The sequence below is a fragment of the Elgaria multicarinata genome, chromosome 22, assembly GCF_023053635.1.
Source record: "Elgaria multicarinata webbii isolate HBS135686 ecotype San Diego chromosome 22, rElgMul1.1.pri, whole genome shotgun sequence".
NCBI lineage: Eukaryota > Metazoa > Chordata > Lepidosauria > Squamata > Anguidae > Elgaria > Elgaria multicarinata.
In genome coordinates this window covers 962912-984798 of record NC_086192.1, presented here as the reverse complement: position 1 = coordinate 984798, position 21887 = coordinate 962912, and the positions used below count along the sequence as shown (strand labels likewise).

Genomic DNA, 21887 nt, shown 5'->3' with positions numbered 1-21887 from the left:
GACCTGCAGGTCTCTGGCAGGAAGCGTCTTCCCATCACCTGCCACCCAATGCCTTTAACTGGCAGGGGGCCCAGGCGAGGTCCTCCAGGGCACACGCCCAGGCAGACTCACATGGGAGACAGCGGCCCTGAATGTGCTTGTGGATCAGATATGGAGGAGAAGTGGGAGCCTGCCCAGGTGCCATCAGTGCAGAGATGGCACATGTTGCTCCATGGCTTCAGTTGACCTGCCTAACGCAGTGATGCCACACAGATCTTGAGAAGAGCCATGCTGGATTAGAGCAGAGACCCATCATTTCCAGCATGTGGGCCACAGAAACCCCCAAGTAGGACACAAGCACTCCTGTTCCCCAGCATACTGCCTCTGATACTGGAGGTAACATTTACCCGCCAGGACCAGTAGCCGTTGATAGCGTTCTCCGCCATGGATTTGTGTATTCCCCATTTAAAGACATCCAAAGTGGTGGCCCTCCCTGTGTCCTATGGTAGTGAATTCCATCATTCTGCTTGCGCTGTGTAATTCAGAACTTCCTCTCATGTGCCCTGAACCTCCCACCAATCAGCAATCTCATCATATGAGAACCAGATGACCCTGGCTCTAGTATAAGGAGAGAGAGGGAGAAAAATGTCTTCCTGTTCACTCCCTCTGTCCTCTCTTCCCTCGCTCACCTTCTGTGTAAGGTAAACGGGCCCAGATGTTGCGACCTTTCTTCCTCATGGAGTTGCTCCAGCCCCCTTGATCATTGGGGTCCCCTTTCCCACACCTTTCCCACCTCTGCCATGTCCCTTGGGAGGTGCGGTGGCTGCAAATGCACGCAGCCTTCTGACTGCCAACGCAGCACAGATTTGCACAAAGGCAAACTTGGCAGTTTTATTCTCAGTTCCTTCTCTGATGATCTCCGACATGGAATTTGCCTTCCCCCCCCCCCCGCAGCCGACGGGCACTGGGTCGCCTATCGAATCCAGCACTCTGTTCCTCCCCTGTGGCTAACCGGAGGCCCTAATGGAAAGGTCATAAGCGGGACACCATTGCATCGCTTGACCTGCTCGAAAGGATGTAAGCTGCATGGCTTGGCTTGATTACGCCCTTGGCCTGTCAATTCTAGCTCGCTCTTCTCAGCCAGGAGGTGCCCCTGGAAAACTCGCCAGTAGGACACAAAATTCTCCTCACCTCTTGCTCTTCTTCAGCATCCGATAATTTGAGATATACAATGCTTGAACATGGAAGCTCCATTTAGCTATCATGACTGGCTGTCGTGGCCAAACCTCAGCCACCTCCCTCAGTGTGGCTGCCAGCCCTTCCTGTGGCTGCGAATTCCACACATTTGTTCCACCTGGCTGGAAAAGGCCCTTCCGTTGGCTGGCCCTAAAACTCCCACCGCCCATTTCGCTGGAGAAGCCCAACCAGGGGGACAAGATCCATCTGTGTAACAGCCACCATTTCCCCAACTTCCACCACTGACTCAATGACACCAACCCAACCCAACCCCCAATACTTTCGCCTTTCCTAGTAGGGGAATTTTGGGAATCAAAAAACGGGTAAGTATTTTAATACAAGGCAAGGCTCCTAAGCAAATACACTTATTTGATTTAAACATTCTCCTCCGGCACTAGAAGGGTTAAGAGCTTCTGGGGAAATGCAGTGGCGAGGAGGAGGAACCGGGGAGGAACCGGACTCTCTGAACATCCCGAAAGCAGCCAGCAGAGGGCCGGCGTGTGGCGGCTCCTGAGCATGCAATGACTACGTTTGGGGCGGGGGGGGGGGTGAAGGCCTCTCTGGCTTATAGGGCAGAGCAGGGGAGGTTCAGAAGGACCTAGCTTCCCCCTCCTGCCTCATCCGCCCCACCCACCCCCTTCCTCCACTCAGCAGAGAGCAGTTGGGGGCAGCTCCTTCCAGCCCCTAGGTCTGCCCCAGAGGAGGGGCGCACTCCAGGCTGTTCTCCGAGCCGGCGGACGAGTCCCGGGATGAGCGGCCCTGTAGGAAGCGGATGAGCTTTTCGATCGTGGCCTCTTGGTACTCGTGCGACCACCTGCGTGGCAAAGGGAGGAAAAGCAAAGCTGAGTGGCGCTGAGCCGGGAAGGGACCCGCCCGCCCGGCGGTTCGTGGCCACTTGGACCGTCATGGAGCGGTTTAGCATGTCTGTTTGGGACTACGACTCCCATCTCCTCCTGCCAGGAAACAAAGCCCCACTCACTTGATGCCGTTGAATTTCAGGATGGCTCTCATGTCCTCCGGGAACTGCGCTGGGTCCGGCCACTCGAAATGATCCGTCACCGGGATGATGTTTTTGCCACCATTCAGGGCACTGACAATTTCCTGTGAAGATACGTTGTTTTTTCAAGGCAGGGACTTAAAAAAAAAAGAGCAATTGCCAAATGGCAACTCAGAAAAATATATATGGTGCTTCCTTGCGTGTGGTTTCTCTGTTGTGGCTGCAGCTGGGTAAAAGGCTGGCAGTGTGTCAGAGGGGGGAGTAGGTGCATCATCATCATTATTATTATTAATAATCTCCTCGCTCATGGTGGTTTTTCGAGATGGGTATGACGGGCTTTGACAAGAGATGCTATTTTTTTACTGATTCAGGAATTCTACTGATTCAGGAATTATTATTTTATTTTAAATGAATATATTGCTTTCCATAAAGGTTTCAAAGTGACGAACGTAAAGTACGATAGCAACAAAATCACAATAAATATAACAACACAAATGACCCAATACAAAGAATCAACAGTGTGGTGTAGTGGCTAAAGTGTTGGACTGCAAGTCGGGAGATCGGGGTTCTAGTCCCCACTCGGCCATGGAAACCCACGGGCCAGTCACAGACTCTCAGGCAAGCCTACCTCACAGGGTTGTTGTTAGGATAAAAAGGAGAGGAGGAGGATTATGTACACCACCCTGGGTTCCTTAGAGAGAAAAAGGTGTGATAAATGCAATAAATAAATAAACTTTGACCATCCTGGCTCCCCGCCCAACTTCTCCTGGTTTCATCCAGCTCCCCTTCCTGAACTGCACCACCACCTTGGATCGTGTCCACCCCCATCGGCGGGGCTCTCACCTTGTGCACCCAGTCTTTCGATTCATCGTCTCCCATGCACCTGTCGAGAGCATGGCTGGAGAGCACCAGCACGAAGTTCCGGGCACTCATCACGCTTTGAGTCAGCTTGTCCTGGAACTTTCCAGCCTCTAGTTTCTCCACATCCAGGAAGACGCTGAAGCCGTGCAGCTGCAGGTGGACTTTGAGAAGGCTACAGAAGGAGAGCAGAGGAGGAGGAGGAGGAGGAGGGGGGGGTGTTCCTGAGAAGGCGATCTTAAGAAGAAAACCCCCTTCCCTCCTCAGTTAACAGCAGCAGGATGGAATTTTTGGACAGGGCAGGGGGAAAGCATTCATCTTCCCCACTCCCCTGCATAGCCAAATCGCATCCTCCCTCCCACTGCTGCTTCCAGCCTACGTTGTATGCATTCCTAAAATAAAGGGCATCTGAAGTGCTTTGCCCACATGCTAGATCGATACTAAGTTTGCACAGCATCACCGAGCTTTTTGTCCTCCTCTGTCGGCATTCTGGCTCCCTTCATCCCTGCTGGCTGGGGCTTCTGGGAATTGTAGTTCACTACAACTGGTGGGCACTGGATTGCCTAACTCTCGTCTCACAGGTTTCTTGTATAAAAACAACAAGAAAGTATAGTCTTCCTCCTCACCGTCGTCTTCCATTATGTGCAGCTGCAGTGAGTTCCATTAATTGTGCACTGGATTTTCCTGGGTTTACTCAGAGGCACATTTTTGGCCCTCCAGAGGATCTGGCCTTAGGCCAGCACAGCCAACGCTGAAAGATCATGGGAGTCGTAGACCAAGACGTCTGAGGGGGGGAGCGCACATTGGCCACCTCTAGCCTAGCCAATCTGATGCCATGCCAGCCGTCCCCTGGCTCCACATATTCCAGAAGGGGCCGCCCGTTTCCTGGCGTACGGAGACGGAGAGATGGGGGGCCATGTACAGACGAAGGAAAGGAAACTTGCTATCTCAGTGCCCCAAAGTCAGCACTTCTCAGACTCATGCTCACAGACACACAAGCGCCATGCCTGGCAACCTTCCCCACCTGGCCAGCTGGGATCCGGTGTTTCTCCGATAGCTGATGAAAACATCTGTCCCCTCAGAGGTGGATTTTCCGCTGTTACACGGCAAAGGGGAGTGGAGCATCTCTGGGAAGGAGACAGAAGAGTGAGAATCAAGACGCTGCTGGATGGAGTGGCCCATATTTTTAGATTAAAAAAAAAAACACATTGGAAAAGTAGCAGGAATAACCAAGAAGCAGAATTGGTGTATGTGTGTATTGAATGAGATCCCAAAATTTATTCAGCTCAGCCTGCAAATGTTTTTTGCACTCCTTGGAGAAAAAACATGGATGACAGGCGATTCAGAAAATTTCTAGTTCCCCACAAAGTCATTCTCACTGGCTCTACGTTGCTTCCTTCCAATTCGTGTCCCTGTCTAGGGCGGACTGGGAGGCACAGCCTCAAGAAAGGACGTCTGCGTTCCCTGCGCACAGCCTCCGTGTGTCCTACCAAGCTCAGAGGTCCCCATAGTTCTGCTGTACATATAAAGAAGGGTCAATGCGTGCAAGATCTTGCAAAGAGTGAAGACCGATAGAACAGGTATTTTTATTACGATTGTTTACTTAGCTTCCGTATACACATACGTAGGGTGACCAACTGCCAGGATTTCCCTGGATTTGCCCAGGTTTTTTTAAATGTATACTGGGTGTCTGGGGTTTTTTTTCTGTAATTTTCTACAATGCCCAGAAAGTGTGTTTTCCCCTTCTCTGCTCCAATTGCACACACACACACACACACACACACACACAGACACTTTTTTGGTTTCCAAAATTTGGTCACCCTAGTCATACGCACTGAAATACCCTCACATGCATTCTCTGTTACACTTGCACACACATACCCCTATGCCCTCACTGACCCACCCACCCATGCACACAGCCTTCACAGGTCACAGGGATGTGGGCTGCTTCAGGGCCACCCTGCACCCCCGGCCTGATTGCACTCTCAGTGCCACATCATGGCTGTGACTGGCGGATGTTGTGTGAGGCAGCCCTGTGGCCTTGCTGGCCCACTGGGGTCTGTCCCTGCCCCCGTCCAACACAGGCAGCTTCATTCCGAGGGCTGAGCGAGGCCGGCCCCTTTCCCCAATCACCGCGGGCTGCAGAGAGGATGCGGACGCGGTGGAAGCCCACGGTGATGTTGCAGTCCTCCTTCAGCTGCTCCTCAGTGACGCGGTGCAGCGAGTTCCGGTCAATGCCGCATGTGACCAGGTTGTAGGTGTACTGGCGGAACTTGGGGTCCACGCCGGCCAGCCAGTCGGCCAGGTTGCTGCGGTCGCAGCTAGAGTAGCTGGCGTAGGTTTTAAGCTCCGTCAGCTCACGGAGGAACCTGGGGGGGGGCAGAAGGAAGAACTTGGGGAAGGGGGCAGGTTGGGGGCTTCCAGCTTTTGTGCAGGCCCCCCCCCCATTCCTAAAGGCTGAAATGCTTCTCCTAAGGCTGAGTAACTGGCAGTAGTAACTTTAAGCTAAAACATGATGATGGCATTTTGGGCACACCCCCTTTGCCTTCAGCTCTGCCCACCACTGGAATGCTTCCTGCCCCACAGAAATGGAATCTGCCCCTCAGGCTAAGACAGCTTCCACACCCCTGTTTTAGGAGGAGCGTTCTCTCCACCCACAGTGAAAAGTGCTGCCTGCTGGTTTCTGTCAATCAAAGTGCTCTTAAAGATGCATCAGCGGATTGTTTTCGGGTCAGTTGGCAACCCTGGCAGGAAGAGCAGTTAAAATGGAGGCTCACGTGGCTTTTGTAGGTGCACACAATTGAATGGCCTCTTCGAAATCAAATTTGGATGGAGAGGGTTTAAAAATGCCTGGAAGGACTCCCTGCCTCTCAGGCCGCCACGCTGCATGTTGGCCTGGCCGAGGTGAGGCTTTTAACCCATTCTCTGCCCAGTCCTTCTGTCACCAGAAGCACGGTCATCAAACAAAACATCTTGCTTCAGAGAAAATGGCGTGCCGATAACCGGCAACATTTGAATTATTTATTTATTTATTTATTTACTACATTTCTATACCGCCCAATAGCCGGAGCTCTCTGGGCGGTTCACAAAAATTAAAAACATCCAAAGTATAAAACAACAGTATAAAACCATAATATAAAATACAATATAAAAGCTCAGCCAGATAAAAAGAGCAGCAATGCAAAATTACAAATTTAAAACACCATGTTAAAATGTATTTATAGATTGTTAAAATGTTGGGAGAATAAAAGCATATAATGTAGGTGCCAAGCGAACCTCCTTAGGGAGCTCATTCCACAGCTGGGGTGCCACAGCAGAGAAGGCCCTCCTCCTGGTAGCCACCTGCCTCACTTCCTTTGGCAGGAGCTCACGGAGAAGGGCCCCTGAGGATGACCTTAGGGTTCGGGCAGGTACATGTGGGAGGAGGTGTTCCTTCAGATAACTTGGCACCAAGCCGTTTAGGGCTTTAAATGTTAATACCAGCACTTTGAATCGGGCCCGGACCTGGACTGGCAGCCAATGAAGCTGGAAAAGGACTGGCGTAATGTGGTCTCATTGGCCAGTCCCTGTTAGTAAGCGTGCTGCCCTGTTTTGTACCAGTTGAAGCTTCCGGACTGTTTTCAAAGGCAGCCCCACGTATAACGCATTGCAGTAATCCAAACGAGAGGTTATCAGAGCATGGATAACTGTAGCTGGGTTTATAAGCCTAAGCTGATAAAAGGTGCTCTTTGCCACTGAGTTCACCTGTGTCTCAAGTGACAGTTCTGGATCCAAGAGCACCCCCAAACTACGGACCCGATCCTTTAGGGAGAGTGCAACCCCGTCCAGGACAGGGCAAACATCACCTCGCCGGACAGATGAACCACCCGCTAACAGTACCTCCGTCTTGTCTGGATTGAGTTTCAGTTTATTAGCCCTCATCCAGTCCATTACTGTGCCCAGGCACTGGTTCAGAACAGCCACTGCCTCACCTGGGTTTGATGAAAAGGAAAGGTAGAGCTGGGTATCATCCGCATATTGATGACACCTCAGTCCACATCTCCAGATAACCTCCCCCAGCGGCTTCATGTATATGTTAAACAGCATAGGGGATAAGATAGAGCCCTGTGGAACCCCATAGCTTAGGAGCCACGGCACAGAGCAATAATCCCCCAGCACCACCTTCTGGAATCGGCCATCCAAGTAGGAGCGGAACCACTGCAATGCAGTACCTCCAACTCCCAGCTCAGACAACCTATCCAGAAGGATACCACGGTCGATGGTATCGAATTAGGAGCCTGAGCTGGGAAATGTATCTCTCACACACACACACACACCCCGCCCCGCCCCTGGCTTTCCATTCCTTTTTGTCGAGGGAGAACCCTACCGCTTGCGAATGATGCTGGGGTACATGTCAAGGCCACAGTCCACGTCCTGTTCTGTCAACCTCAGCAGCAAATCACCGTCCACCTCAAATTCCTGTGGAAGCAGGAAGGGGTCAATTTCGCAGTCAAAGCCAGGAGCAACAGAAAGGATTGTGGAGTGGTAGCCAGGCGAAGTTGGGGGTCTCCTTGGGCCCTCTACAGGAAGTGCGTCCCCAAGATTTGGGGTTGCTGAGGGACCTTTGGTGGGGGCAATAATAGGAAAGGGCATTTCATCATCTCTGGACAGTCCCATTGGGCATCCCCAAGGAGATGGCCCTTGTGGGCGAGGAAGTGGTGAGGCCCACCCGGGTTTGTGTTGCACCGAGGAGGGCATCGCACAAGGCTGTGGGCTGAGAAGCCAGCTCCTCGGGGGAAGCGAGGTGCGTTCCCCACCCACCTCTCCAAAGCAGAGAGAGTGGAGTCGTTCATGTGGCGCACCCTGAGCCCAGGCATAGGGCGACCGATAGGGCGGGCAATCCACTGAAATAAACAAGGGGAGGAATTCAACCAGGACTTCGATCAGGCTTGGGCAGTAGGATGGGGATGAGGCTCTCTGTCTGGGGGCCACAGCAAGAACATTTGGGGACTTTTAAAAAGGGAAATTAGGAGAAAGGCAAGGAAGTATATCGACCTCCCACATTTTTGTCTGGTCCCTTTAGATTTTACTGTTTGGAATGGCCGGCGGAGGGTTGTCTGAAAGGTGGTCTGGAAAGGAGTGGTGGGAAATACTTAAAATAAAAAGAGGAAAACGTCCTTGCCCTGAGGGGCTGGCAGTTGTACCCCACACTCCATCCCTGGGGCTCCCCCAACTCCCGAATTCTGCCCACCCCACCCCAAGACAGTTGCAGTTGACTACAGCTTCCATCATCCCCAAACCCTTGCAAGCCCTACCAGGAATCTTTTGCAGTAGGCGGTGAAGCCAATCTGCTGCAGCCATTTCTCCACATCCAGGGGTTTCCAGTTGGGCACGGCAGGCAAGAGCCGCCTGGGCACCTCCTCGCCCATGGTGCAGAGGGCCCGCTTGGCCAGTGTGGAGGTGGTGCCCGGGGGCGAGTAGCTGATGATCCTCTTCAGGCTCTGGACGGCCCCGATCTCTGAGAAAATCTGAGCCATTTGGGCAAATGGGAGTTAGGTGGGTGGCAGTCCAAAGAAAAAGGAGGGATGCTCTCAAGGGAGGGGGGTAATGCCTGCCTCCCCACCCCAGTGCATTCCTTTGGCTCTGAGCTCGATTATCTGCAGAGATTTTATTATGTGATGTAACTGGTGAGAGCCAGTGTGGTGTAGTGGCTAACGTGTCGGACTGGGAGTCGGGAGATCCGGGTTCTAGTCTCCACTTAGCCATGGAAACCCACTGGGTACTTTGGGCCAGTCACAGACGCTCAACCCAGCCTACCTCCAGGGTGGTTGTTGTGAGGATAAAATGGAGAGGAAGATTATTATGTGCACTGCCTTGGGTTCCTTGGAGCAAAAAAGGCAGGATATAAATGCAACCACTTACTAATTAGGATGAAGGAAACAAAACAAAACAAATACTATGTTTTCTTTTCTTTTCAAAGTACTATCTTTTCTTTTCTTTTCAAAGTAAGGGATGCGATAGAGGTGTACAAAATGATGGCTGGTGTGATGAAAGCAGGCAGGGAAACGTTTCCTCCTTCTCTCCTAATACTTGGACCTGGCGTTGTGGTCACTACTTAGAGGTAAAGCAGTTTGGGAGGCGTCTCTTGCCTCTCACAGCCTCCCTGGACATGGCTGGGAACAGGACGCTCTCAAGTAGAACTGGGAGGGACAGAGGAAGTGGCCTTTCTCCAGGCCAGGCTCTTGGCCCGTTGAGGCTGGTCCTGCCCGCTCTCTGACTGACAGGGACCCTCCAGGGCCTCAGGCAGAGCGAGGGGTCTTTTGCTATCAGCTGGATCTTTTAAATCTGGACGTGCCAGGGGTGGAATCTGGGGACGTCTGCGTGTGAAGTTAGGGCTCTAACAGAGTTTGGTTCCAGTCCCTCTGCTTCCGCATAAAGGTCTGGTAGGGAGAGGAGCACAGGAAGCCACCTGATACTGGTCCTTCTAATCCAGTGCTACCCACATGGACCGGCAGCAGCCGTGGCTCTCCAAAGTCTTTCCTAGCCCTACCTGGAGATGGGGATGGGGATGGGGATTGACCCTGGTGGCAGGGGCTCTGCCCCCAAACCTTCCCGCCCCCCTGCGTCAGCCAAGCCCAGACCTTCCCCCAAGGCAGCCTTTTACCTTGGTCTTCTTCTGGCTGGCCTTGATGGCCGCCTCCACGCACAGGTAGAAGGCGGCGATGCACTGGGCCTCGGGGCGGGAGCTGTCCAGCAAGGGCACCAGGTACTTCAGGTCGTCCGCCGTCCTACCCTGGCTGGTGTCGCTGCTGCCCAGCAGGGTCTGGGCGAAGTGCGCCGGGTTGAGGGAGGCGATGAAGGGCTCCACCAAGGCCAGCGTCCCCGAGCGCTCCACCTCTTTCTCGATCTCCTTGTTGGTGGCCAGCACCGCCACAGCCAGGCAGGCCTGGAACTGGATGAGGGCGTCGCCCTTGGAGAAAGCCAGGGGGAAGAGCCACTCGGGCGCCTTCTTCTCCACCATCAGCCGCTGGTTGGCCTGGCCGCCGTACATGGCGCAGTTGGCCAGGGCCGTGGCGCAGTGGCGCAGCAGCGTGGGCTCGTTCCAGCGGCACCAGTAGAGGATGGCGTCGAGGCCGCCGTCAGAGATCAGCTGCAGGCAGGTCGCCTCCGAGTGCTTGAACATGTGCTCCAGGATGCCCGAGGTGCTCCGGGCCAAGGGGAGGCTCTCCCGCTCCTTGGCAAGGTTCAGAATCACCCCCAGCCCGATACGTGCCATGCGGTTCCTGGCAATAGAGAGCAAAGGGCACAGCAGTCAGAGCAGAGGTGGGTGGGCCTCTGGGTCACGAGATCTCACGGCCACAGAAACGGAGCCCAGGATGCAACTGCTAGCCTTTAAGGTGCCACAAGACTCCTTGTTGTTGTTTTGGGCAACACCAGAAGCTGCCTCGCTCTGAGTCAGACTTGCCACCCAGCTAGCCCAATATTGTCAGCACTGACTGGCAGCAACGCCTCTCCAGAGCTTCAAGCAGGAGTTTTTCCAGCCCTGCCTGAGGTTGCTGCCAGGGACGGAAGCATTTGCATGCAAAGCAGGGCCTCTATCCCTGAAAAGTCAAGTAAGTTTCCAGTCCTCATGGCTCTGAATAAATGACCGATTTAAATAGGAACAGAGGAAGTTGACGTATCATGTCAGACCAGAGGCCAAGATTGTACAGAGCAATAGACACCACTTTCAATGTATGTATGTGTATATATATACGATATGAGAATCTCTTTTACAACAAAATGATGCTTATTCCGAAGTCTATTTATTTATTTATTGTATTGCATTTTTATATTACCCCATAGACGAAGCTCTTTGGGTGGTTTGCAAACATTAAAAACAGTGAACATTAAAAAGTATACAAAATTTAAAACCATCAAAAGGATACAAACAACAGTTCTGGGGTCCGTTAAAAACAAACAAACTCAGCATGTGTCGTTAAATGCTGTTAAATGCCTGAGAGAAGAGAAAAGTCTTCTGTTTAGCATCAGACTAGCAGAAGCAAATTCTGTTTTATTCCTGGACTTGCGATAGTGCTGTGATTTAAGTGAGAACACTGCTAAGAACGCTTTTTAAAATAACAACAACAACAACAACAACCATCATCGTCAGGGTTGGCAAACAGTCATTGCTGGGTTTTATTTTTTCCTCCAATGTATTAGGAATATAGAAGTAGTTGTAAAGCATAGAACGGCAGTTGGAGGGGAGAAAAGGGCCACTAGTTGTGTGCATCACAATTGGAGGAATACACACGGCAATCTAGAGGGAGCCCCGATCAGACCAAAGGTGGCCAGGTGGCCTACTTTATAGAGGAGAGTACTCTATTTTGGAGAGACACCCTGACCACAGAGCGTGATGGCTAGGGTGGCTCAGTGACTTTTAGAGTGATGCTCTAGCCACCACGCTCCATGGTTGTAGCTTGCAAGTTGCATGTGTACCCAAGTGGCCAGGAGTTCTACCTTACGGAGGACTATCCTCCATTTTGGAGAGCTGGCAGAGGACAGTGCCCTTATTTGAAAGCGTCCTCTCTTTGATGGGCTTTCAAGTCCATGTCTGGGTTAAAGCGTAAGAGCCACAAGGACAGAGAGAGCAGTGCAGGTCTTGGACCATCCCATCCACAGTTGGTACCTTGGACAGCAGACCGAGCGGCTCACAGAGCGCTGGGACACTCCTCTCCACTATCTCTATTTGAATTGGAGTTGTTATTTCTAAATTTGCACCTAGACATATATACCTTCGTATATGAAAATGTGACGCAAGTTGGTGTCCTCCTTGGTGACCCCCCCCCCTCTTTTCAATCTTTTGCTGACGCAATTCCCCTCTTTTGGTCACTCTACTGAAACCATGAAATCCATGGTCAAAAAATTGCCCTGAATGGAAGCAGCAGATGAAAAGAGCCGCCTTGCACAAGAGGGAGCTTGAAACCACAGCAGAAGAGAAGCGTTACAGAGATGTTGCAGCATGAAGGACCGTCCCTCCCGAGAGCAGGACAGGTTCAGCCAGGCCCCCTTTTCCAGGAAGCGAGTGAGGCAACTCTGTGCTGGAAAGCTCATGTTTCCTCTCTGCCTGCGGTGCTGACCCTGTTCTAAATTTGGCAACCAGAGCCAGCAGACGACACCTCTGGCAGTGCTCTTGCCCCGTCCTGCCCCATCCGAAGGCGGTCTCCAGAGCTCAGGCCCTGCCTTGCCTCTCCTAGGTGGAGTTGTGGATTTGCTTCAAGGAACCGGAGGCCACACATGCACCTCTCTACGTGGGGCTGCCTTTGAAGACGGTTCGGAAGCTGCGGCTTCTGCAAAATGCAGCAGCCAGATTGATAACTGGAACCAGAAGGTTCTAGCATATAAGACCCACTCTGGCCTGCTTGCACTGGCTGCCTGTATGTTTCCGAGCCCAATTCAAGGTGCTGGTTTTAACCTATAAAGCCTTACACAGCTTGGGACCACAATACCTGACGGAACGCCTCTCCCGAACCTACTCGTACACTATGCTCAACATCTAAGGTCCTCCTTCGGGTGCCTACTCTGAGGGAAGCTCGGAGGATGGCAACCAGGGAGAGGGCCTTTTCAGTGGTGGCCCCTCGATTGTGGAATGATCTCCCTGAGGAGGCTCGCCTGGCGCCAACGTCGTTATCTTTTCAGGACCAGGTCAAGACTTTTCCCTTCTCCCAAGCATTTAACAGCATATGCTGAGTTTTTAAACAGACCCCAGAATAGTTGTTTTTAAATGGATATTGTCTGTTTTTGTTTGTATTTTATGCTTTTTATGGTTTAAAATTTTGTATATTTCTTTTTAATGTCCACTGTTTTTAACTTTTGTAAACCGCCCAGAGAGCTTCGGCTATGGGGTGGTATATAAATGTAAATCATAATCATAATCATAATCATAATCATAATATATCAAAACCCCATACTAGTTGGGCAGGGCCTTGGAGGACACCTACTCGAGCCAGTTTTGTATTTATGTACAACTAAATTTGTGTACAATTCCAGAAAGTAAAAAAAAAAAAAGCACACACAAAACCACCATTCTGCAAGTCTGTGGAATCTGTGACTCGGAAGTTGCGGGTCCGCTCAGATTCTGCAGATGGGATTCACACCCCCCCCCACAGGAAATTATAGAATCACGGAATCGTAGAGTTGGAAGGGTCCTCTAAGGCCATCCAGTCCAACCCCCTGCTCAATGCAGGAATCCACCTTAAAGCATCCCTGACAGATGGCTGTCCTGCTGCCTCTTGAAGGCCTCGCGTGTGGGAGAGCCCATCACCTCCCTTGGTTATTGGTCTCATTGTTGTACTGCTCTAACAGTCAGGGCATTTTTCCTGATGTCCAGCTGGAATCTGGCTTCCTGTCACTTGAGCTCCTTATTCCGTGTCCTGCACTCTGGGAGGATCTAGAAGAGATCCTGGCCCTCCTCTGTGTGACACCCTTTCAAGTATTTGAAGAGTGCTATCATGTCTACCCTCAATCTTCTCTTCTCCAGGCTCAACATGCCCAGTTCTTTCAGTCTCTCTTCATAGGGCTTTGTTTCCAGACCCCTGATCATCCTGGTCGCCCTCCTCTGAACACGCTCCAGCTTGTCTGCGTCCTTCTTGAATTGTGGAGCCCAGAAATGGATGCAATACTCTAGATGAGGCCTAACCAGGGCCAAATAGAGAGGAACCAGTACCTCACGTGATTTGGAAGCTATACTTCTATTAATGCAGCCCAAAATAGCATTTGGGCTGAACCCCTCCAGCTTGTCTGCATCCTTCTTGAGCTGCACGTTGCCTCTTCTCTGCCCTCCCACCCTTTTTAGTGGTACCATCATCAGAGACCCTGCCACTGTTTGCCCCCAGAAACTAGGTTGGGAGCATTACAGCAGGCAGGGGCAGACCACCCCACCCCCCACTAAGCCCTCTTCCCTCGTGAGAGATGCTCTGCCATTAAGCTGCCCTCAAGGGCCCTTTTGCAGCCCCCCCCCAAAGGACTTGACTGGTGCCTCAGCAGTCTGACGTTACTGGATCGGTGCGCGTTGGGACCCTGCCTAATTCACCCTTGTGCTCCCACCGGGAGAGTATCGACAGGCTCCCTTTCCCTCTGAGGGGCACATCTCAGCATGACGGTGCGCGAGGGCAGTGGCCAGCCAGCGCACGTAGCAGCAGCAGCAGCAGCACAGGCTGTTCTTGGTCCAGGAAGGGAACAAGCTGCCCCCTCCCGCCTCTGCTGAGCCCTAGGGGGAGGGAGGGGCAGGCAGCTTTTCCCAGGCCCGTTTTCTTTTGCCGGGAAGTGATGCCAATGGAGCCAGACTCTTTCCCCAGCACAGGTTCATGGCTGCCTAATGCATTTTCCCAAACAGCCTCCCCAGCCGGCCCTTCAAAGTCCACCTGGCCCAGGGGAAGGGGGTGCTGCCGTGGCCCGACCCATGGGGCACCAGCCTCGTCTCTCCCTCGGCCCCATTGCGGCTTCATGCTCTTTTCCTGCCGCAGGCAAAGGCTCGTCTCTGTTTCATCTTCTCGTATTTGCAATGAAAGGCTTGCATTTCCTCCTCAAGGGGTGCCCCTCCCTCCCAGCTGGTACCCCTTTCCTCGGCTCCATACAACTGAATGGAGACTTTGGCTCCGTGCACATGTAGGGAGAGAGGAGGAAGGGAGAAATGAGGGGATGAGGTGAGAAATCTCCGAGGGGTGAGGTGGACTGAGTGGCGTTCTCCTTTCTTGCAGGGATGGGCCATCGCTTCAGTAGAAGAACCCTGATTTATATACAGAAGGTCTCAGGTTCGATTCCTGGCATCTCCAGTTGGGAACGGTCCAGTAGCAGAACTTAGAAAAGGCCCTTTCTGTCGAAAACAGTGGAGTGGCATGGAATACATGGACAAAGAGTCGGACCTGGTATGAGGCAGCTTCCTAAGCCCTTATTTAAATCTCCCCTCTATTCAGAACTATGAGGACTAGAATCTTAGATTATTTTTTAAAAAGAATGACTGAAATGTAATAAATAGTAATCTCCATGGCTGAGTCCCTGCTTTGCACGTATAAAGCTCCAGATGGAATCCCTGCCAGGATCAGCTTGCAGGTGATGGGAAAGAGTGCCCAATGTTTTGGACTTCAACTGCCAGCATCCCTGACCATTGGCCATGCTGGCAGAGGTTTCTGGGAGTTGAAGTCCCAAACATCAGGAGACCCACCTCTGCCCACACCTGCCTTATTGGTTTTCCTCAATTTAGCCTGGAGCTCTTAGGATTTTGCTGTCCTAGGCAGTGCCCTGTGTCATCTCTTGAGCCAAATGCCTAGCACATGGTGTGCTATCTACAGAGCTAGAATCATAGACTCATAGAATGGTAGAGTTGGAAGGGGCCTATAAGGCCATCGAGTCCAACCCCCTGCTCAATGCAGGAATCTACCTTAAAGCATCCCTGACAGATGGTTGTTCAGCTGCCTCTTGAAGGCCTCCAGTGTGGGAGAGCCCACCACCTCCCTAGGTCCCATTGTCGTACTGCTCTAACAGTCAGGAAGTTTTTCCTGATGTCCAACCAGAATCTGGCTTCCTGCAACTTGAGCCCAGTGTCCTGCACTCTGGGATGGCCTAGTCTAGTTTTAAAAGGAAACATCCGGGCATGAAACTGGACAAATAAACTTTTCTTAATGAATTTAAAGCAGCTCAGAGGGGGAAAATAATAGGATTGGCTAGGGGAACAATGTTCCACCATCCTTAGTGAAGGGGAAAGTGGTAAAGAAAGACCACAACCAGTCCGGGCTGAGAAAACGAAGAGAGACTCTCAGATGCTTTTGAATGTCTTCCCCTCAAAAGACGATATCTCCGGTGTCTGGAGTCATTCGTGAGGGAGTCTTTAGGGACTCTTTAGGGACACGATGTGAACATATCTGGGAAAGTGGTATGTAAATGTATGCCTGCAATTAAGTTGTGAAAGAATCTTGCAATAATAACCTTTTAAACCACTCTAAACCCACAGTAAGGCAATATTGTTCGCCATGCCGGCTAAGCAGTGGGGTGGCAAATCCGCTCCAGGTTTCAGTCAGAACCAGTCAGAACTCTAAAGGAGCTACCCATGGTGCTTCTTGAGTTGATGAGAAGCCTGGAGAAGAGAAGATTTGAGGGGAGATGTGACAGCACTCTTCAAGTCCTTGAAAGGTTGTCCCACAGAGGACAGCCAGGATCTCTTCTCGATCCTCCCAGAGTGCAGGACGCAGAATAAGGGGCTCAAGTGACAGGAAGCCAGATTCCGGCTGGACTGCAGGAAAAACTTCCTGACTGTTGGAGCCGTACGACAATGGAACCAGTTACCTAGGGAGGTGTTGGGCTCTCCCACATGAGAGGCCTTCAAGAGGCAGCAGGACAGGACAGCCAACTGTCAGGGTTGCTTTAAGGTGGGTTCCTGCTCTGAGCAGGGGTTGGACTGGATGGCCTTAGAGGACCCTTCCAACTCTACGATTCTATGATTCTGTGAAGTCCAAAATATCTGGAGAAAGAGTGGCACATGCCTCCCATTTTAGTTTAGGGAACAAAAACATCCCATTGTAGTCCAAATTTGGGGAAATGTGTCTCCAACAGGTGTGCAGAAGACGGTACTCAGCAGAAGCAGCTTCACTTGTTCCCTGGTAGCCCAAATCCCAAACACAAACTCAGGGTGCCATTAAAGAAGGCACCCATTGAAAACTCCGCTGTCCTCTGGACACCCCAACTTTCTCCTAGGTGTGTGTGTGTGTGTGTGTGTGTGTGTGTGTGTGTGTAAGAGAGAGAGTGTGTGTTTATGTTCCTGTATTCTTACAAAACAGAGCCCACTAGTATGTTTACAAGCACTGGGACGTTGTCTCCAGTCTCCCATTTTTGAGATGAACAGGGTGCCCCAGGGAGGTGACATCACCCATGGTGATGCCATGGACGCAAGCTAACTAAGCGCAACGCACGGTCTCCTGCCCGTGAGTCATTCAGTCTGCAGATCTTCATTTTGAGACTGGGGCTAAGCTGCAGGGCTTGTGGTGTAGTGGCTAAAGTGTCAGACTGGGAGTCGGGAGATCTGGATTCTAGTCCCAACTCGGCCAGAGAAACCCACTGGGTGACTTTGGGCCAGTCACAGACTCTCAGCCCAACCCACCTCACAGGGTTGTTGTTGTGAGGATGAAGTGGAGAGGAGGAGGATTATGTATGCCACCTTGGGGTTCCTTGGAGGGAAAAAGGTGGGATATAAATGTAATAAATTAAATAAATAAATAATACCTGGCCAGATTTGGGGACTTCTATCTTTCTTCCCCCATCTCCTGAGTTCTTGTACTGCCTTTTCTGGTGAAATGTTTTGATGAACTCAAAAGCTTGCACACTTTTGTGGCATTTCATAGAATCAAAGAATCATAGAATAGCAGAGTTGGAAGGGGCCTTCAGGTCATCAAGTCTAAACCCCTGCTCAATGCAGGAATCCACCCTAAAGCATCCCTGACAGATGCTTGTCCAGCTGCCTCTTGAATGCCTCTAGTGTGGGAAAGCCCACAACCTCCGTAGGTAACAGATTCCATTGTCATACTGCTCTAACAGTCAGGAAGTTTTTCCTGATGTCCAGCTGGAATCTGGCTTCCTGTAACTTGAGCCTGTTATTCCGTGTCCTGCACTCTGGGAGGATCGAGAAGAGATCCTGGCCCTCCTGTGTGTGACAACCTTTTAAGTATTTGAAGAGTGCTTTCATGTCTCCCCTCAGTCTTCTCTTCTCCAGGCTAAACATGCCCAGTTCTTTCAGTCTCTCTTCATTGGGCTTTGTTTCCAGACCCCTGATCATCCTGGTTGCCCTCCTCTGAACACGCTCCAGCTTGTCTGCATCCTTCTTGAATTGTGAAGCCCAGAACTGGACGCAATACTCTAGATGAGGCCTAACCAGGGCCAAATAGAGAGGAACCATTTGGGTTGGTCTGTAAAAAAGCCTGGTCCAAACAGTGCATTTTGGTTTCTATTATCTATTAAAATGTCTATTCTGCCCCCATCCCCAGTATAGCAAATGAGTGTTGTTCCCAAGAACTCACTATAGACTAGCAACATTGATTAGCAGAGCAAACTCACACACACACCAAGAGAGATGGGGGGTTGTGCAGAGAAATTTACAGACGGGTCCAAACTGCTGTTCAACCACACATTCCCAGGGTGGCCCTTGGTGGGTCAAAATGTTGGGCTTTTTGGACCAAGGTGGTGCAGGCTATTGAGTTCTGCAGCATGATTCATTGGGCAGAAATGGAGTGCTGTGAAACCCCAAAGCTTGCCTATGCCTACGTAGACCTCTACATGGTTTCTACGAGGAAAAGTTCTCTTAATCTTTGTGCGGCGTATTTAGCAAACTGGGGGGGTGGGTAGGGTGAGGGGTGGTGGTGGCAGTTATTTGGCCTCTGGCTGGAGGCCTATCAGCCACTGATGCTCAAATCCTTGGATAATATCGTGCGACAGCCGGGTGTGTGGTGTGGGAAAATGAAGGCATCCAGCCAAACGCCTCCAACCTCGTGCTTCTCCAGATGTGCCAGACTCTTGAGCTGGGATCCAACCCATCTCGAGACCACCAGCTAGGAATGGTGGGAATTGCAACCCAACCCCTGTGGAGGGCACCAGCTTGCCCCTCAGCCTTCCCCCCACCCCACCCTGCAAAGCTTACCTGTTCTCGGCCACCAGCACCTGCTCCAGCAGCTCGCCCGCCTGGCACTTGGTCTCCAGGTCCTCTGACTGGAGCAAGGAGAGCAGCAGGTCCAGGCCTCCCTCCAGGCGCAGGGCATCGCAGAGCCCCTTGGCCACCTCCCTGCCCACGGCCGGCATGACCCACGCCTCCTCCACCATGGCCAGGATCTCGGCCAGGCCCGCCTGGCGGTCCTCAGGGCCGGCCGCCTGCTTGGTGGAGGAGATGGCCTGGTGCAGATGTGGCAGGAGCCTGTTCAGGGTGGCCTGGATGGCAGTGCTCATGCTGGGGGAGATGTCTTCAGCCCCCGCCAGGCCCTCTGACCACTGGCTCGAGCGGCCGGGGAGCACGACCGCCAGCGTCTCCGCGCCGGACATGGCTAAGCGGCAGAATCTGTAGGCAGAAACCAGGAGAGTGAGTACCATGGAGGGGGCTTCAGCGGGCGGGAGGCAGGGCCCCCCTCAGAGCGGCATCTCTGAGCCGATGTGCCCCAGGAATGGGGGGAGCGCGGAAACCGTCAGTGAGCGAGCGAGCGACAAGAGGCGAAGGTGATTCGATGAAGATGGAGCAGAAGAAGGATGCAGGAATGGTGGTGGGTGGCGAATGCTGGGACAGGGAGGCCAGCAGGGATGGGAAGGATGGAAGCGCCGGGCAGCGCTCTGACGCAGCGATGCAGTTTTGCCAGTCCAAGACTTGCCTGCCTGGGACGCTGGACGCTGGAGCACAGAGACAATAGCAACGGCTTCCAAGCCATCCCTGTGCCACCGCCTCTTGCTCCCCACCCCCGCCTAGGGGGGGAGTGATGTCAGCCCTCCCAAGGACCGCCCCAAAGGAGGGCCTGTTGCCCTGGCAACTGCATCCTCCTCTTCTCTCCTCCTGGTAGAAGAATGGGCAGGAAAGCTGATAGACTGGCCCTCTGCCCCCTCCCCATTCTAGGGGGTTAATTCTTGTGCCGGGGTTTAAACACAGAGAGCTCTCCGGGACTGCTTTTTAGGGCCTGGGCAGCTGGGTCCACCTGGGGGCTTTATCGCCACGCTCCGGCCCTGCAATGTCGCTTCGAGGACGCTTGCCTTTTCCTCCATAGCTGCCACCCCAAACCCCTTTTGGGGATGGGGTTGAAATGATAAAAATGTAGGCGGTTGGCAACCAGAAATACTGGACAGACCCGGAGGGAAATGCGCAGGACCACAAATGCAAAGGATGATATACAATTTGCAGTAAAGTTTTTTCCAGCCATGTTTTTCCAAATTGCACAGAAGTGGCTTGTTATTTGAGGATTCTCCCTTTTCTCCCTCTGTGTGAGAGAGCACACTTTCGGTGCAGTTTTTATTGTGGTTTTATTGTGGAATTGTCTCATTCACAGGATTTTGCAAGGCATCCAAACGGCGTCCTCTGCTCATAACTCTCCCGTGTTTTCCTGCACAGAAAAATCAGTTGAGGAGGAAAAAGACGGAAGAGTTGCGACAGGACCCTGCTGTCTGGAAATGCCCACCGAGGCCTCCCAGGGCTAACCAGCCAAAAGGCAGCGCTTCTGTCTTTTCCTCCTTCGGGGATTTTTTTTCCTGAGAAGATAAAAGATGTAAGAAGCTGTGTGAATTAAATGTGGAAAGGTTACCAGTGGCAAGACTTGCACCCTCATCCTGCGAATGAAGCCGGGAAACGGCCTGCTGACTGCCTCATCTGTCTCACACACAGACTGTGGGATCCGGGTACATTTTGAAGCACAGGGGATCAACATGGCTGCACCCCAAAGCCCTGCCCTAAGGAAGGCCTCAAAACCCAGGCAGCTAAGTTGACTGATATCTCCACGAGGAGCATCATTATTATTATTATTATTATTATTATTATTATTATTATTATTATTATTATTATTATTCACTGTAACACTGTAAGGACGGCTAGTGGGGCCGTTTGGCAGTGATGCATGATGGGTCCTGGAGTCAGGTCAAGATGCTGAGACTGCAATGCTGCCTAGCTGCAAGAGGCAGAGTGTCAATGGGGCTGAGGAGATTTCGGAGCAGACCACAGACACTGAGGTGGCAGGGTTCACTATCTGAGCAGGAAACGGCCATCCCAACACTTTTGCCAGATTCCTGGCCATTGGCAAGCAGGGATACCTTCCCCAGAAGCCCAAGAACATCAGAAGGGCCCTGAGGCTGGATCAGACCAAGGGTCCATCTAGTCCAGCACTCTGTTCCCACAGGGACCAAGGCGCAGAGCCCACCTGTGGCTGTGCAACTCTCGCCTTATTCACCAGGGACACCTTCTCCAAAGGCCCAGTGCCTGAGAAGCAAAGGCCTTCTGTAGCATTACACGGGAACCCGGCAAGTTCCCAGGTGATTTTCCCACATGAGGCCAAGTCCCAGTGTAACAGGACGGTCATCGCAGACATTTGGGGATGAAAGTACACCGGGAGCTGACCCCGTTGGGTTCCTAGCATTATGAGAGGGGGGGGGGAAATCTCTCCTCATCCACACTACACAAACTTTTGCACTTCTCTCCCCTTTTCTTGGCTTTTCTCTTAGCTAAATAGTCCCAGCTGTTGTAACCTTTCCTCATAGGGGCATTGCTCCAGCCCCTTGATCATTTTAGGCCACAATTTGACAGAAAGAAGCCCTACAACATTTATATCTGGACTTCTTCCCTCTTGCAAGAGGCCCTAACACAGCTTTCATCGTCCCTCCCCTTCCTCTCCATTTCACCCTCACTACAACCTGGATTTCCCAAGTCCTATAGCCACTGCACCACACTGGCTTTCCAGAAAGCTACTGCGTCTTAATTGCCCATTCAAGATGAAGTCAGCCCAAGATACTTTGCATCGCAACAGGGGCAGCTGGCAGCGACATATCATTGCTGGGAAAATCCACCCGCCCACCCGCCCACACTTCCCGTGAGGATTGCAGCTCAACTCAGAGGGAACAGGGATGTCAGAAAGGGACTGTCCCTGCCACCAAAACAGTGCCGGGACTACGTCCTCATGAGCAATAGCTCCGCTACACCCCTGTTCACAGGCTCTAAGAGACTTATTTTGCACCTGCAGGGCTTTCTGCCCAGGAGCGCGGCCGTTCAGCCCGTGGGGTCATGTCCGATTCCACGTGGCTTTCGATGTCAGCCGATGTTTGGGGGCCATGACGGAGAGCTGGACACTAATCCTCTTGC

At 52.0% G+C, this 21887-nt stretch overlaps 1 protein-coding gene and 1 long non-coding RNA gene across 2 annotated transcripts; one reads left to right on the top strand and one right to left on the bottom strand.

Moving 5' to 3' along the window:
- Positions 1-1855: 1855 nt before the first annotated feature.
- On the bottom strand, positions 1856-19205 carry SARM1 (sterile alpha and TIR motif containing 1). Its single transcript, XM_063146732.1, has 9 exons — positions 18711-19205; positions 9714-10332; positions 8365-8577; positions 7437-7528; positions 5204-5439; positions 4095-4197; positions 3056-3245; positions 2195-2316; positions 1856-2029 (listed from the first exon to the last, which is right to left on the bottom strand). Exons 1-9 carry the CDS (start codon positions 19151-19153, stop codon positions 1900-1902), a joined length of 2148 nt encoding a protein of 715 aa, XP_063002802.1. The 5' UTR covers positions 19154-19205; the 3' UTR covers positions 1856-1899.
- Positions 4250-21589, top strand: LOC134412724 (uncharacterized). The gene is made up of 3 exons (XR_010026432.1): positions 4250-4650; positions 14788-14955; positions 20092-21589. It is a non-coding gene; the product is annotated as an uncharacterized LOC134412724 (long non-coding RNA).
- The last annotated feature ends 298 nt before the right edge of the window (positions 21590-21887 follow it).